The 17,299-nt window shown below is 45.2% G+C and overlaps 6 protein-coding genes across 6 annotated transcripts; 2 read left to right on the top strand and 4 right to left on the bottom strand.

Moving 5' to 3' along the window:
* Positions 1-716: 716 nt before the first annotated feature.
* Positions 717-2,210, bottom strand: GLAREA_06350 (Ca2+/H+ antiporter; the record flags this gene model as incomplete). The annotated part of the gene is made up of 2 exons (XM_008081764.1): positions 717-1,500; positions 1,552-2,210. The coding sequence occupies 2 exons, from the start codon at positions 2,208-2,210 to the stop codon at positions 717-719; spliced, it is 1,443 nt and encodes a 480-aa protein (XP_008079955.1).
* Positions 2,211-4,200: 1,990 nt separating this feature from the next.
* GLAREA_06349 (uncharacterized protein) lies at positions 4,201-5,238 on the bottom strand (the record flags this gene model as incomplete). Its single annotated transcript, XM_008081763.1, has 1 exon — positions 4,201-5,238. The coding sequence occupies one exon, from the start codon at positions 5,236-5,238 to the stop codon at positions 4,201-4,203; it is 1,038 nt and encodes a 345-aa protein (XP_008079954.1).
* A 738-nt stretch (positions 5,239-5,976) lies between these two features.
* GLAREA_06348 (uncharacterized protein) lies at positions 5,977-7,809 on the bottom strand (the record flags this gene model as incomplete). The annotated part of the gene is made up of 1 exon (XM_008081762.1): positions 5,977-7,809. One exon carries the CDS (start codon positions 7,807-7,809, stop codon positions 5,977-5,979), a length of 1,833 nt encoding a protein of 610 aa, XP_008079953.1.
* A 384-nt stretch (positions 7,810-8,193) lies between these two features.
* GLAREA_06347 (tRNA-intron endonuclease catalytic) lies at positions 8,194-10,095 on the bottom strand (the record flags this gene model as incomplete). The annotated part of the gene is made up of 1 exon (XM_008081761.1): positions 8,194-10,095. One exon carries the CDS (start codon positions 10,093-10,095, stop codon positions 8,194-8,196), a length of 1,902 nt encoding a protein of 633 aa, XP_008079952.1.
* Positions 10,096-14,070: 3,975 nt separating this feature from the next.
* GLAREA_06346 (Nucleotide-diphospho-sugar transferase) lies at positions 14,071-15,830 on the top strand (the record flags this gene model as incomplete). Its single annotated transcript, XM_008081760.1, has 2 exons — positions 14,071-14,237; positions 14,300-15,830. The coding sequence occupies 2 exons, from the start codon at positions 14,071-14,073 to the stop codon at positions 15,828-15,830; spliced, it is 1,698 nt and encodes a 565-aa protein (XP_008079951.1).
* Positions 15,831-16,468: 638 nt separating this feature from the next.
* On the top strand, positions 16,469-17,136 carry GLAREA_06345 (uncharacterized protein; the record flags this gene model as incomplete). The annotated part of the gene is made up of 2 exons (XM_008081759.1): positions 16,469-16,640; positions 16,697-17,136. 2 exons carry the CDS (start codon positions 16,469-16,471, stop codon positions 17,134-17,136), a joined length of 612 nt encoding a protein of 203 aa, XP_008079950.1.
* Between the last annotated feature and the right edge of the window lie 163 nt (positions 17,137-17,299).

Raw genomic sequence — 17,299 nt, 5'->3', positions numbered from 1 at the left:
CAAGAAACCTCGGCCACAAACTCAGGGGCTAGTCACATGATTGAGGCTGTCTTGACAAGATAATATACGGTATACTAATAAACAAAAATACTACGTATTAGAACTATACTCTAACTACAAATTCTATAGTTAATATATTACAAATTATAGAAGCTCCTTCATTCTTTCTACATAGGTTTCAAAAAAAGACGTGGCTTTACGGCAACCCCGAAAGCCGGACCGCGACACCGAGCCGAACGTGTATGCCATTAGTTATACATAGAAAACGAATGCAAATATCACACAAACAACTAAGTCAATGATTCATTGTATATCTATAAGTCATCATGTGGGACGCTATATATCCATCCTTGCATAGTCAGTCATCGCTACTACAATCACTAGAATCAACGCATCACAGCTAAGAGGACCAGATTCCACATTACGTTGATGAAGAGGAGGTGGGAATTCATCTTGAACCGAGAGCAAGTTGGAGTTAAATAATCAGAATGATATTTATGCCTATAACTAATTTTCATATCGAGTAAACAATCCTACATAGCCAGATCAAGTCAAAAGACTCCAAACCCCAAACCAAAATTCGATTTTCAAATAGCTCGCTTGAAACCCGACCGTATGCTAGATCCGAACCGCGAAAAAACTGGCTAATATCACACAACATACAACAGATAGCCCCAACTCCTAGCTCAATTAAATAAAGCATTCTGTCAATAACCTCACATCATCATCCGATGTGCTGCGGCCGTACCCTCACTTCCTGCTGAGCTTTCGGTAGCTCCACCACCGTGTGCTGGATTATTTGGGAAGTAGAAGGCCGCTACTGCGATGATACAGTAGACGATAACGCAGAGTGCACCTTCAAGGTAATTCGATTTCTGATCTCTCAAAAAATTTCCGACGACCAAGATGGCGAGGATGAGTGAGACAAGGGAGAAGACGTCGAAATTGAAATCCATTTGTTTGCCGAGACCCCAGCCGACGATAACAACGAGAGGAGCGTTGAAGAGGGCGGTTTGGATAGTAGCTCCGAGGACGTGGGAGAGTGCAAAGTTCATCTGATTGTCCCATGCTTCGTCAATGGCGGTCAGATGCTCAGCGAATTTTTCGACGAGGGGAACGAGGATGAGACCCATGAAGAGGTCGGAAACACCCCTTTCTTCGACGATAAAAGGGATTTGCTCTACTAGGGAGATGGCGACAATGGAAACAAGGGCGATTGAGACGGCTAGAGCAAGGATACATTCTGTGAATGTGAGTTTATCTTTTCTAAGATCCTTATGTCTGTCGGCGTCGTTTAGTTCGTCTTGTTCAAAGATGGCATCGTAAATTCCATGGTGAGTTCGCATTTGGAACCAGACATAAATCATGTAGGCGCAGATCAAGAAAATGGACGTGATTCGAGAGACATCCACAGTCTTAGCTCTGAGCGCGCCGTCGCCAATGTATTCCAACTGCCTTACTCCTTGGTAGAATATGGCAGGAATGATCAATCCGAATCCACTGTAGATTATTAGCATATTCCTAGATGTAGTGCTATGCATGAATACTTACGCAGTCAACAATAATCCACTACCGACTTCACTAACAGCCTCATCGAATTCCTGTTCATCACGTCTCATGCCACCTGCGAAGAAGCACAATCCTAGACATAGAAGCTGCGTAGCCAAGATGGATCCCAGAATCGCTGCTTGTATGACAGGGAAATCATCGTGACGTAGCAAAACCATAAAGAGGATAATTTCGACGACTGAACCGAGAGTAGTCTCCAGCAAAACGCCAAAGACCTTTGGAAGTTTTCTTGCCAGTTCTTGACCCGCGAATCCAATGAGATTGGCACAAGGAACCATCGCGATGTAATTGAGGACGAAGATAGTCAAATGCATGTCGGGTTTTGCGTATCGAACCGCAATTGCAGCTGGCACAACTGGCCAGAGAACATTGACGGCTCTCGATGCATCACTCGCCGATCTCCATGCAATCTTGAAGAAATGTAGCGGATTTATGCCTCTCCTTCCACTCTCGCCCTCTGGCTTGATATGTTTCGTAACCTTGTGTCCATTGTGGTTGTGGGTAGGGAGGATATGGTGATGTTTCTTCTCGTGGCTGACGTGTGCCTTGGAAGGAGGACTGATGGAGTCTTCTAAGGCGATATTCTCATGTCGCGAGGAGGATTCTCGTCTCGATCTTCGGTGTTGACGACTTCCTGCCATGGTGCTGGGCTGGCTTGGCCTGAAAGCTTGGTGGTTCTTCGATTCTTAACTGTTGGTAGTCGACTTGGCGAATGTCTTGTCTTGCGGGTATCTGTGAGTGTTCGTCGCAGAAGTCGTGAATGATGATGATACGTAAAGAGAAGGAGTTTGAAGGATTGAGACACGTATCTTGACGCAAGATGACTGTTGCGCGTGAGAAACACAGAAAACGAGGCAAGGAGAGCACAACAACAAGGACAACAGATCCAAGAAATATACTTTCTTCTCCACAAACCTGAAATTGCTGATGGGGAAACGGCGAGGTCAGACAATGCCAAGCGGCTTGGCTGCGTCTGTGTTGGCAGACGAAAAAGGTTCCAATGCCTTGGAAAGGCGGTTAAAATCCAGGGCCAGCTGAACGGTCTTAACCTTAACGTGGCCGGAGTGACGCGCGCGCATCGATGAAGAATGAAGCAATTCAGAGGAGGTTGAACGGGTGTAGGAATCGAGGAATGTTGATTTCTGTGAATATTCAATCGTTCGTAAATACCCCATGGATGGCGAAGCTGAAATGGCATCAGCAATTGTGAATCGGCTTATCCCCAGTCAGATTGGGGTCCAGACCATGGAAGATCTAACCTCAGTTGAGCCTCCAATGAGATTGCCGGGTGGATGACATCGTTGTGCTGAACGAAAGCAGGGGGTGGGGCACCAAAAAGTGGGAAGTTGGAAGAGGAACTTAACTTGGTAGGTCACGTGTGACTGAGATAGAACATTTAGTACAATTAGGATAGATAGTATAGTATATATCTACTTCGAATTAAACATCTGTATTTTACGACGTTGGAATATGTTTGGGCCATTCCACCGAGAAAGTCTGGGTCAGCTGACTCAACCCCCCCAATCACCGACTTTTACACAAATATCTCGGTTCCAAGATCACGGAATCATCCAGACCAAACTTTGCGCCCCATTGACTGACAAGACAGATGATTGACCAATATTGGGTATAGATGAGGACGAAGTTTAATCTGCATTTCACTAATTTTGTTTAATGATAAAATGATGTGAGAACGTCATTAAAGTATCGAAACCTAGCGTGTATAATGTATAGCGAAAGATGTAAGTTTTCTTTTTGGTTTAAATATGTATCAAGAAGTTTTCTTATTCACTAAGTCGGCATTTGTTTGGCAAAATGCTAAGAGATAGAGAGCTGTTCTAGTCACGAATTGCCAAGTATTATAAATCTGTAGAATAGTGATTCTATTAATAGGCCTCAAAATACTTCTTTTACTTGCTTCATTGACATTCATGTTAAACGCTGGCCATGTTCCAACACGACCGCCCTTCGCAGACATGCGCCGCAACGTTGACCCATTGCCGGCCCCTAACCGTTTCATCCACTTCTACACGTCCAATAGCATAGGTTACCAACATATTGGCGAGGTAGGCAGCTGCCCTTTTTACATGAGTTGGAAATACAGTATCTGACATTCTGTTTGACTTTGTCCATGCTTCTTAAAACTCAGCAAATTTTGGGTGATCTTTGCCGCCAAATTACGCGGAAACCAACAGTATTCGTCTATCAAACCACAAAGACGCAAATCGCTGGAGTTTTACCAGGACACTAAAAGAAGTCCTATCCTGGCGACCTAACAGCAACGACTCGGCTCTTCATCCACAGAAAAACAACATCATGACCCTCACTCACATCGACACCGAATCCACCACCTCCCTCACCACCTCCGCCATCTACCCACCCACCCCAAAATCCCCATAAGATTAGTAAATATAATACCATGAAACATCTTCAGTCATGAGCTTCCTTGTTTTTTTAAAAACGAGAGAAACTGTGGTCGACGTAGTAGCTTGCAAAATCCAAAGCGAGTTGGCAAGCTTCACAACAGCACATATAATAGCGAACAGATAACATCTTAGGCAGCAGTAACTTCCTTAATCGAATTTGCGACCTAAACCATTTCTAGTATCGTTTCTCACATCCTCACAACCCTTACTTCTTATCACCTACCTCCTCCTCCTTTCCTTCTTCATCCTCACCCTCCTCACCCTCTTCCGCCTCTGCACCCTCATCCCCTTCCTCAACTTCATCTCCACCCTCTTGCTCCTCGTCTCCATCTGGTTCTTCCTCGTCATTGCCCTCCTCATCAGCTTCCTCGTCATCTCCTTCATCCTTTTCGTTCTCATCGTCCTCATCCGCCGGCTCATCATCGTCGCCTTGCTCCTCCTCGTCGGCGTCCTCGTCACCAGCTTCTTCCTCATCATTTTTCCCCTCCTCATCCTCACCCTCATCATCTTTCCCCTCTTCACCAGCCTCATCTTCAGCGTCCTGCTCTGAGCCCGCTTTATCTTCATCCTCCTCATCCTCACCACCAGCTGCTACCCCCGGTGCAGCTGCCATGAAACTTCTAGCCGTAGAAGCAATCTTGCTCTTCGAGCTCCCAGCCTCAGCGTTCTTCTTCCCATCCTTATCCTCTTTCTCCTCATCCTTATCACCCTTCTTTCCAGCCTTATCCTTCTTCGCATCTTTCAACACGATCCTCCCCCAGAAACCTGATTCATCAATGCCGAAACTTCCCGGTAACAAGCCTTTACTCTCATCATCCGCTTTCAAAGTGAAGAAAATCTTGAAAACCACGTTATCCATAGACTTGTTAGCCGTGTTCATGGCAGCCGTAAATTTCTCTTTGACGTTAGCAACGGCAAACATCTCAAATGATTGTCGTCTATCATCATCTGAGCCATTGCCGATAATAACCTGAGTAGTATGATCGGGGTCAATCATTCCAACAAGAGTTGAGAAGTAGGCGTTTGTGGGATTGGAGCCTTGGGCGTGATATAAAGTTCTTTGGACCTCGCCGTCGTCACCTTCCAAGTCACACGTTGCTATTGCACAGCATTGAGTCATATCCCTGGTCCATAGAATGTTGTCGGACGAAGTAGCAGCCGGGACGTCATCCAAGGTCCTTCCAATGGCCATCTTGACTTGATGACCGCCATCGTTCTCGAGTCCGTTTACTGCTTCGGGCATGATTGATATGGAGTTATGAGACGCAAAGTATTGAGAGTGAAGTGGAGTGAAGTCGATGGGGAAGTGTGATGAAGATAGAGCTTGTGTAATGTTGAGAGAGGTATGAAGAAGACCGTTTTATAACCTTACACGGTGGCTAAGAAGGCGAATGTTAGCCCCCAGAAAGAGCATACCGAGTCGAAGTAGGCAAATGGTACTCCATAATCTTAGCATTGAAGCACCACTTTGCCGAAGCCAAGGAAAACTGCATAGCATATGTGAACATCGTATTTTCATATCCAATCTCCAATAATGCGCCACTATCGAGGCGTCTGTGGGCTAATTGTGGCAGTCGAAGCAGCCGAATTATTGGTTCGGATGCGAGCAATTGAGGTTGTCGAGTGCTTTGCTTATGCTCTAATCAGCATAATAGCCTATTACTAAGTAAGCAACACAATTGTATTCGACAATAACCGATTCCAAAATTCCAGACCCCGATGAAATCCTGGAGGAGTCTTACGTTAGTAGGGCTGAGGTGTCCGAGCTTATCGCCAAAATAAACATATAAATTGCGCGAGTGCCAAGACCATAAGCCAAAAACCACAAAGAGGCAAACATTATCTGACAAATTATGTCGCGCGAGATCTCCAGGACTTCAAAAAATATTGCAAATAATCCGATGCCGATTGCAAGAGCCAAAGACACACCGAACAATGTAAGGTGAAAGACGCTCAGGATGTCAAGGAGTTGAAATATCATTTAACCTTGAGACAACAACCGCAAACGCCACTGTCTAGCAATAGCACGTGGAAATGACCTAAAGATGATCAAAGGAATCGTCAAGATCAATATCAATAGCGCAATTGTTGTAGTCCATAGCACGGCCAGAGACTTGGCGATAACAGGTAGATAAACCCCAAGTGCACGCTTCTCTTCCGCGCGTTTCTCCGAACCAAATTTTTCAGAAGAAACAATCATCGAGCGATCAGGCCGACTAAACGAAGACCAATATACAGTTATCTTGACAGCAAATATGTTGCCTTCCTCATGGGATTCTTTTGAAACCGATGCCTTGAGATAGGAAGGCCAAGGGTCGAATCGGCAGACAGGACGCGAAAGAAAATCACTTGGTGATTTGTGGTTGAGATGCTCGTCCAAGGATTTCTTAGCATCCGCTACACCTATAATGGATCGCACTTCCCCAGTCTCGGTATCGAAGACAGTGCGTGCGCACACTGCAACATCTGAAATATCATCAGGATGTGTGAAACGTACGATCAATTTCTCGTCTTTTTCGACTCTTCGCAGTGATCCCGATGAAAAGAAATGTCTTGCTTCGGGGGGTTGCAAAGTTGTAGACAAGACTTCAATTAAGGGGCATACCAACGGATCAGTGACACAGTCAAAGTGCCACCAATCGTGAGTGGCATTGGAGATAGGTGTTGCAAATTCGGGTCTTTGGCAGGTTAAAATTACACTGTACTCGTAGAATGAAGCAATATCGCGAGGGACAGTGCTGTAAGATAAGCCAAGATATGCAAAATCTCCTAGTAACTTTCCTGACCGAGCTGCTGGGACCACTGGCAGCGGCAGGGCTACCAATTCATTAGATTTATCGCCGCAGCAGTTGAGGACCGCATAATATCCTTTATCATCTTTACCGTATAGAGGAAGCCTGATTTGCATGTTAGCACCGAAGGCCTGCGGTTTCTTGTCGGCGATCGGTCCAAAGAGATCAAATTGCTCAGCCGTATAGGCCTGACAAGATACCACTTCACCGCAATCCCGGAAATCATGAGGAGACACGGCGAGTGCCAAATCCCAAGATGAAGTGAATTCCGGTGCAGGGAGAACATGGCCTCCAGTAAGAATCGATTGGTCGGAAGTCACTCTCATGATTTCTTGTTGCAGACGATAAAATGCTTTCTCGCCCTCGCCATAAATCATCGGCAGGTTTACCTCGAATATACCTAGGAGAGCGTACGCCAGGTCTTCTTTCCTTGTCGTGACTCGCATGCTTGCCCACGACATACGTTGAGCAACGCTAGCCTTTCCCGGTTCTTTCATACCAATCAAGACAACACGCGGAATGCCCGTGATGCTTTGAATGATGCCAGACAGTTGATTCTTAGTGCCGAGATAATTCCATTGAGAACCGTAGAACTCAACTTTGGCGGGCGCGAGAAGTTCCTGCAATGTCCAGCCTCTAGTCCACCACGTACTTTCATGAAACGTCGAAATCAATCCAGGCGATACTTCCAAGTCCGTAACATCTACCAGGTATGCGTAACAAACGACAGCATTCTTGTACCATTGATACATGGAATTTATAGCTTCCTCAAGCTCAGAAGAGCTCGTTTTGTCGATACAACACGTGTCAACCCAGATGTAATCAAGACCTTGAGCTTCTGCGATTTTTCTTGTCCCTTCCAATTTCGATGACCATCGTCGGCTCAATAGATATCTCGTTGATTGTATGTCTTGTAAAGAGACCTCCTTCTCTCCCCATCTGTGAGACAAAATTGCATAAGGGGGGATGTTGTCCCCAAAAAAGATCTCAAGCTGCCTCGACTTGATGTGGAGTAGTCGCATTTCAAAGTCTACAGATTTGCCAGGAACCTTGGATTACGATGAAGCAAGGTAGTTGGTGTACCTTAAGAGTTTCAGACTCTCAGATCTGCCGATGATAATCGTTGTTGTTGGAAGAGAATCCCGTCGCCGATGAGGTGAGGTTGACCGAAAGCCACGGTCAGCCGCAGTTGTGGCTGCATACGGATTGACATTATGACGGTGAACGCGTCCGCTGGACCAGGTTCGAGGTAGGATTCGGGGAAACAACTTCATAGTGCGAGTGTCCATCGTCGGAACTGCTCTTCTTCAAAGGTCTGTGCTATCGATATGAAATTCAAAAGCATGTCCACATTTTATTTGTACAAAGCACGTGATGGTACATTATGACATGCGTAGTCTGACTGATCATTTTCGCTGTCGATTCGAGACCCACCGATTCATCACAACTTCCCTGACTTTATACCGAGCCAAAACCCCATCAATGCCAAGTTTTAATTCCTCTTCCGCTTCAAGAGGCTTAGGTATATCGACATAAACAAGAAGAAGAGTCTTCCTCACTTGTGTGATAACCCTATTCACACAGCTCATCCACGCCCATGTCTTTCGCTCTTTAGCCTTAGCCGCAGTATCGTTATCGTAAAATGAATCGCTGTAAGATGGAAGGATAACTACCGCGAACTCAGCGTGATTGAAGACAGGACCACGAACATAAAGCATATAGTCAACGGCAAACTTTATGCCGGAACGAACAACCCATCCGAGAGAACGGAAATGGTGATATACAACGTAATTTAACATGAAAGGATCGTCAGGCGCGAGAGTAGCAGCATCGGACCGGGGAGGAAAGTATGATGTGCGACGGAAGAGATCGAAAAGTCGATTGTTTGGAATAGGAGTCTTTGACTCGGGGTCAAGGATGTGCAATGCGCCCATCCCATATGATAGAAAGAACGCTTCTTCGAGTGATAATTGTGTATGTTCTTGATCCTTTATCTCAACGAGTTCCTCCGCTAATGCCGGTATTGTTTCGACTATAGAAGTAGAGCTTGCCGCTTCTACTTTGCGTACTGGACTCGGAGGCTCTGACTTTATGAATGTGTTGTGCTCAATCGTAGGTGAAAATCTCACACTCTTCTGGCGTTTGATTTTTGGAGACGGAGGGAGTGCAGCAACGCCGTTGATAGGCTCTTGCAGCTTTTTCGCGGGGTGATCGACTTCTTCTTCCACATCTTGTGGTCGGCATACGACGTTAGACTTCGCGTGACCATTTGGGGAAGCATGGGCCAATCCGCCACCATTTATCTTCGAATCGTGGACGATCAAGTCCTCATCTGGGGATTCGGTGGGAGAAATATATCCTGGTTTCTCCTCAAAGGATGAGACGCTTTCGATACTTTCGACGTCGACAGGTGACAGTGGATCGATCGAGTTGGGCAAGGCCAAGAGTTCAAGTGGACCAACTGGAGAGGGAAATAACCTTGGTGGAATTTTCAGTGGCGCTAAGTTTGGGAAAACGAATTCATCTTGCAGCGGTGGTTTTTGGTGCATAAAGTTGAAAATCCCATGAACGCTTTCCGTGTCAGAATTCGGAAGACGAAGCAGCTCTAGTGGTCCAACAGGAGGTGGGAGATGTGGAATCTGGGAAATCGATACAGGCTCATCACGCAAATTCAAAGCCAGCAGGCTGCTTTTCTCGGCAGGTTCGGAAGCAGCCTCCAACGGCAAAGAATTTCCATTGACGACTATATGTGAACTATTGGCAGTAGCCTCTTCAAAAATCTTTTGATCAATGGCCTCCTTTTGCAACCTTGCTCTCTCCCATTTAACTTGTTGCCGCTCTGCTCGCCGTCGCAATGTATTTTCTTCACTAGTTCTGGCCTTGCCTTTCCCAGTGGCTCTTTTGTCTTTTTCTCCCTTTAACCAATTTGGTTCACTGCGACTCAAATTACCTTTTCCGTAGAAACCTTGCTCCCACAACCCACGGATGGAGCGGGCATCCGTAACATGAATTGAACGAGTTTCGGGTGAAAACCAGCCTTGGTATAATGGATCGAAAGCTGAGGACTTCAAACTCAATGCTTGCGATACCCAAGCATAGAGCACGTGAAACAGAGATATAGGATTTTGAGGTACAAAGCTAGGAATAGGAAATGTGCGGAGGGGAGCGGGCAGTGCGTAGAGCTTGTTCAAAGCCTGCTTATTCTTAGAGGCCGAGTTTTTGTTTGTTCGTGGAGGATTCGAAGGAGTCGCAGAAGAGGTCGCGGCATCACCGCTGCTGACGGTAGGTTTATTCGCGGTGTCCGCCATGATATGATGCTATTGCTATCGTACAGTCATCTCGTCAGTCCTATGGCGACGACAGAGTCAGCAAGAATTCGTTATCTTTATTAAACTAGTTATTCGGGGGATGTTGTTTTTCGTTGCTCAGATACCGTTGTAGTCTTCCCGAAGGAATTGAGCCACCATTGAAGAAATCGTAAAGTCAGAGTCATTCTCCTAAGCATCGTATCGTGTCATCATAGCAAGCTGGGTCGGAGCGACCGAGGGAAACAATTGGAATAGAGTCGCTTACGGGAGTGAAGATATACGTACAGCTTCGAGCGATCTCAACAACGCGGACAACGTTGTCGTGCGGACGTTGAACCTGTTGCAAGAGAAGGATGAGGTTTTGATTTTTCTGTCCCGGAATCGATCAAATTTTAGGCCGGTAATCCCCGCAAGGCACGTGATTGTTCTAGCTCAGCTTTTCAAATTGGCACGTGATGCTTGATATTATAACTTATTTCCGTCATCGTTATCAAAGAGCACTAACCTTTATACTAAAGATTAAAGGGACACTCACTCTTTTATCAAGTAATCCCAGATGGTGTTTTCCTCGTAGCTGTCAAAGTCTCGTGTTCCGTACAATTGCGACCTTTTGCATAATGTACACCGATATCCATTGAAATTGAAATAATCAAAAAGTACCCCCAAGTCATAATCCAGTGCTACTTTAAGGAACAATAGAGAACTACGGAAGGATATATCGGCGTTAGTCAATTTCTATTGGTTCTTTGTTTTTTTCATAGCGACAAGTTTTCAAGCAAGTCTTGTTTTGTTTTCCCAAAAAAAAAAAAAAAAAACAAGTAATGATATCGCACCTATTTTACCTCTTGACACTTTCGAGCTTGAAGACATAAATACTTTTACTTTCATATATGGGATTAAGCTAGCGCTTCTTCCCTCTCGAACCTTAAAAATCACTGATCTTTCATCTAATCCAAACACGACTTTTATTGGGTTTTAATATGTGGCTCTATATGCTATCTGATAGAATAAAGATTTGAGGAAAAGAGTTTGAGTCAGTCTTACAAGACCCTCCTCAATATTACTAGTAAGTGATCTTAGAGCTTTCATGGATTTTAATTGGCCAATAAGCCAATAGTGAGGCTGTCTCAATATGACAGGAATAACGGTCACTTTTTAGGGCATGATATCTGGGTAGGCCCAAGAAAACATCAATGTGTACACATAGTTGACCGACTCATCAGACGCGTTACTTGTCTTTTGGGTATAAGATATATCTCCTTAGATTTAGTACAACTTCTCTTTTCAGAGGAGCTCTGATTCACCTTCTAAATCGAAGTAGTATGTCCTTCATCTTTGGAAGTGAGGGGTCTATAAAACGTCTCTTTTGAAAAGGTGAATTTAAAGCCAATCATGATCACTTTATTTTAATTTGATATCGGATTGGCTTCCACTCTACTTAAGTTAGTTGAATTACCTAGGCTTGGAAGTTGTAATTTGTGACTCTATCTGATAAATAGAATGTATAATAAGAGGTTATACTTTTAAATGTCTGTAATATTTACGAAGAGAATCTAGGTTTCTGCCTTTCTACTAGCTGTCGGATATCCACTCTATACTCTATAATTAACTTTGCTGTTGATTAAATTAAGAGGTCTTCTCGAGAAGGAGGTAACAACGTCCCAAAATTACTTCGGCCAAGATAAATTGTAGCTATGATACTAACTGAATATCACGTAAGTGGCGGTAAGTAATGTGATCAAGTGATTGTAAATACTTTTGATCGTGATTCATATGCCTGTCCTAAATGAAATGAAACCGAATCAACTCATTCACTTTTTCAGAAGACTCTTCTCAATAACTTTCATGCTTTGGATATAATAACATCAATCCCGTTCAAATCGAGTCATCCTGATCGACATCCAACAAATCATCCTATTCCAATCACCCTCCTCAGATCTACCAAGATGAGGCTTCTTACTTTTGCTCTCACCTTATTTAGCGTACTTCGCATCTCAAATTGCAACCCTATAGCCGCACCCCGCCCATTTCCTATTAAGCCCATGGAATTTAGTGGTGTAATTGGCGGTCACCATGTAACTCTGAACGGCACAATTGGAGAGGTCTACGCTCAAGCTAAGGCTCTTCACCCTGACATCGATATCCCTGCCGAACGTAAGCAATCTTCTTCATTAGATCCGTTATTTCGCTGGTGTTCCGACGAGTCTCATCTTCACACATTGCCTTTAGTCTTCAAGTCAAAGCTGAAGACTCAATATTAACTTTTGTCAGTGGTCGCAAACCACCAAAGCCTAACTCGAGATCTCGAACTTCTCGACGACCCCAACTCACTCAAGCTTTATCGTCGTAACAAGGTATACCCTCCGCTTTGTACTCAGAATATCGGCCACCCGTGGAAAGCGGCACCGAAGGCAGAGGTCGACCTCCTCGTCAATTTCCTACATAACCAACACTCAAACAGATGTCGAGTCTTCGGGCATAGTTGCGCTCGTATTGCTTGCATTGGTGAATCATCAGTCTTTCTCTGCTCTGAGAGGCCCGATCACATTGAACCATCCTGCCCTTACTTAGCTGGGTACGTTAGGGATATTGTGAACCACTGCTTTGTGGATCTACTCGGACAGATGTGGCCAGATGTTTGATACTGATAGGTGAGTTATCTTCCAACTTTCTTGCTCCTGTCTGAAGGCATTCTGACACATATCGGAAGGTACAATGTGGTTGTCAGATCGGATACCTGTGGTCCTCTGTGATTTTGACTTTGCAGATTTCTCGGTTGCTCTAGGCTCAGAGTGTCAGTGAGATCCGTTCAGATCTAGTCGTTGAAAGCCGTTAGATGATACGGCTTCAACGTCAGATAGTTACTCGCAGCTGTATAACAGCTACCTTGCTTTGAGAATTTATCATTGAAAGAAACAACTACTTATAATTCAGTTCATTCATTCCTTTTGAACAAATCGATTTATGGAGAACTTCCGCTCTCTTACCCCAACAACAGCCCTAAAAGTGGCTACGAAGGTAAAATCTACATTGTCTTCGGGAATCAATATGCTTGCGAGATATCATACACCGCTCACATCGCTCAGGAGTAGCTCAACCATATAAGCTTACATGGAAGCAATAATATAGCGATTCGAAGACCACGAGGCTACCATGTGCTTAGCAAGGATCGAAAATTTGCAGAGTACGCAGAAACCTGTTCTAACCGCTGAAGAAATATGAGTAATTGCTCTCTTAGCTACGTTGGGTATTTGCTTGAAAGAAACAGTTTCGTGCTCGCACCAAGACCCCGGAGTTCTGTGCCAGGCTGTCAACATCCTGAGCGAGCATGCCTGGAACCATCCCCAGGTCACGTCGAGTTTTTCGAGCGCTTGCTCTTTATTGAGGACGTTTCTAGACGAGACAGACAATGGTATTTTGCAGTGGCTCTCTGCCGTAGCCCCGAATGAAACATACAGCGCGGCCACCGACTCGTTCTAAGACGGTACAAGTGATCTGTTCGTCCAGCGAACACAGTTCCGCGACTAATTCCGAGCAACATTCGGCATCTTGTGGTCGAATGGATTTTTCAACTCTACCGTCCGAAGAGCCTCAAAATTTGGATAAACACAACATGGAAAAAGGGTGAGTTTGAAAAGATGAAAATCTTTGAATTCCGGTCTCCGAAATCAGGTTTAAATGGTTCATGGCCATTTTTGTCCCAAAACTCGATAAGAGATATAGTCTTTCCCAAATATGAATAACACAGCGGGCTCTTGGAATGTGCATCGTAGTACTTCTCGGACGGTCGTTGAAGTTAATTCAAGATTGTGGGTCTCGTTGGCGCGTTTTCGACTACGGCACGGCGCGTCAGAAGAACCTTATTCATCGTCACGTGGGTCGAAATTTTGACAACTCAGCACATCGCAGGATTTGTCTCGCAATCATGTCGGCGCTCTCAGGTTCAACGTGTATGGAGGTTCATAACTTGTCTTAATGGCTCTTTTTCGACAAGATGTCGCACCAACGGCCGCCCATTTAGCTGTTCCAGTTGCTAGAGATCAGGAATTGAGCATAAAACCATCGGTCTTTGCCGCAGCTGCGGCCTGCGGTATCTGGTACATTTTTATACTTGGCGTACAAACAATCGGCTTCATCCAACTGTACGGTCCTCAAACGCAAGTCCTGGTACATCATCTGGTTGCTGATGTTTCTTTTCTGCCAGATATCGACGATACTCTTCGAAACCGAAACCCGCATACACACCTACCCTCAAGAGCGACGAGATACCCCATGTTACTGTGCTTCGCCCCGTGAAGGGCCTGGAGCCCCAACTATATGAATGCCTCGCTGCGACGTTTCGGCAATTATACCCTTCTGAAAAGTTGACGATATACTTTTGTATAGCCTCCAAGGAGGACCCGGCATACCCAGTGCTTCAGCGTCTGCTGGCAGACTTTCCTGGCTTCGATGCGACGATATTTGTAGAAGAAGAGGATCCAAACCTTAGCGGCCATGGAGAAATTAATAACCTCGGTCCCAATCCAAAGATTCGAAACATGAGCCGTGGATATCGAGAGGCCAAAGGCGATGTGATATGGACGTTGGACTGTAATATATGGATTGAGAAGGGTGTCGCTGGGCGGATGGTGGATAGATTATACGGATACAAACCTGATGGCTCTCGGACCATCCCATATAAATTCGTTCACCAGCTGCCGCTCGTTGTCGATAGCGTGGGAGCAAGTGTGGGCGAAGAGACTCGAGGTTTACTTTCAGCTAGTTCGGATCAGGCATTACGAGTCTCCAGTACGAACAGTCAAAGCGAAAACGATCTAACCGAATATCCCGAATGCGAGACATGGCTTGATACGATCTTCCGAACTGGTGGAGGACGACTCGAAGAGATGTTCATGGCAGGGTCCCATGCTAAGTTTTATACTGCAATTAACACTGTCTCGGTGGCACCATGCATCGTAGGAAAGTCCAATATGTTCCGGCGATCGCACCTAAATTATCTCACTACATCGACCAATTCGAACTACGCGCCTGGCATTGATTTCTTCTCCGAAAATATATGCGAAGATCATTTGATAGGAGATTTATTGTGGCGCAAGAAAGTAGAAGAAGAGAAGCAAGGTACAAAATACAGAAAGCACGGCCTCGTATTTGGTGATTTGGCAATCCAACCAATGGCTGGTATGTCGATTCGGGAGTACGGAGCCCGCCGTGTCCGGTGGTTACGCGTCAGGAAATGGACAGTTACTTTGGCTACTCTCGTCGAGCCTGGAGTAGAACCTTTATTATGTTCTGCTTATGGTGCTTTCGCTGCTTCGACACTACCTTGGGTTCATGACAATTTGGGAATCCCATCAACATGGACTGCTTTTGTTTCTTTCTGGCTATGCAGTGTTCTCGCTTGGATGATATTGGATTCCTTCACTTACGCCAAACTGCACTCAGGTGTTACCATCGAAGTCGACTCCGATACACCATCTTTCGCGAAGCCACTTGACGGAAAATCTAGACGGCCCTTGGGGCAATATATACTTGCTTGGATTGGACGAGAAGTCCTTCAACTTCCCATATGGACTTGGGCTTGCTTAGGTGGTACAACAGTTATGTGGCGTGGTAAGCAGTTTCGAGTTGGTTTAGACATGAGGGTGGTAGAAATCAAGTCAAAAGACAACACCGCTACTACACCTTCGAGTCCGTCGGACAGTGTACGATCAAGAAGCAAATATAGAATAGACTAATGGCCAGATGGCCAATCTAATGTTTAGTGCAATTTACACATCGTTTGACATTTGCAGGTTCCAACTTTGCGGACCACAATTGGTTTTTATGCCCTCGATTTTCATACTCCGCGGGCGGCCGGTCTTATGCGTCATTTACGGAATACGTTCTTCTATTTGTCAGGCAAAATTTCCAGCTGTACGCCTCGTCGGTTGCCTTATGATATGCCTTTATCTACCTGATATGACAGCCTTACGACCGTGTACTAACATTGGTTAGTATCGGTGTCAGACACGTGACAGAGGTGTGGCCGACAGGTACGACGTGGCACTGATGTGCGTAGGCCTCCAGAGTATTGGCTGATTCGTATTCAACCGATTGGACAATTGCTTTTTAGGGGAGGACATACATAATGACCGCAGAAATGTGCTCTGAAGACAACTACATGGCAATCTAGTAGGCGGAGCGGCGGGATTGCGTTTGAAAACTCAGAGAAAATCGGTTGAATCTGGCCCGCACCAAAATCAACTGCAGTATATCTGGCAAGTCTTACCGTCATTAAGTCGGACACCTCTTTCAACTGACCACATCTGGGAGCTTCCTGTTGTACTCACAAGTGACGACTTTGGAAATATTAAAACCTGAAAAATTGCAAATCATGCCTGGAAAGCATGCCAACAAACACAGCAAAGAGAAGACGAAATCTGTCAAATCAAACGATAACACTATCGTGACTGCCAAAGCCCCCGACCCTCCACCACAACCTTGGTCTGATTGGATTTGGAGCGAGTACCCACCATGTTACTTCCGCGCCCGCAAGAATCTAAAAGGTAGCCTTAATTTGTTCCCAAGCCATGCTCCGAAATGTCGTTACTGATCAGAATAGGAGAATGGGAATATGATCATTATATACCTGACTTACCAAAAGAGGATTCAAGCAAAGCTACACCGCGAAGCACACCAACACTCGCTTATTCTTCGCTGGTCAAGGGTAATGACTCTTTACAGAGGTTGTATAAGGAAAAGGAATCATACGAGGTTGGCGCGTATACATGGTCTCCCGAACCGATTTGTCTTGATCTTGAAGTTATGTCTCTGAAAATTGGTTATGAGGATCCGTCGGCAAGTCCAACTCAACCTCAAGAGCCAACTAGCGAGGCGAAAAAGGTTGCGTTTGATGGCCACGCCGATGAGATCATTTCGGAGAAAGAGAATAGCAAATCGAGAAAAAAGGAGAGGGGAAAGAAGATCAACGGTGACAGGAAGAAACACCATATCTCGAGATGGAGAGACGAGGTAGAGAAGGAGAGAAGGGAGGAGAGGTGATACCACATGTTTGCTGTATCACTTATACGTTATCGAAACAGACTTGAAGTGGTTTGTTTCGAGTTTTTAGATCTCGACGGATGTTTTTGACGTACCTTATGGTTGGTTGCTAAAAACCTCGGTCGCAAAGTTCTCGGTCATATTTTCCGGTCTCACCTTTACG

The sequence above is a fragment of the Glarea lozoyensis genome (genome assembly GCF_000409485.1).
Source record: "Glarea lozoyensis ATCC 20868 chromosome Unknown GLAREA15, whole genome shotgun sequence".
NCBI classification, from domain to species: domain Eukaryota; kingdom Fungi; phylum Ascomycota; class Leotiomycetes; order Helotiales; family Helotiaceae; genus Glarea; species Glarea lozoyensis.
Note: the sequence above shows the minus strand (reverse complement) of the source record. Positions and strands in the feature narration are given on the sequence as shown.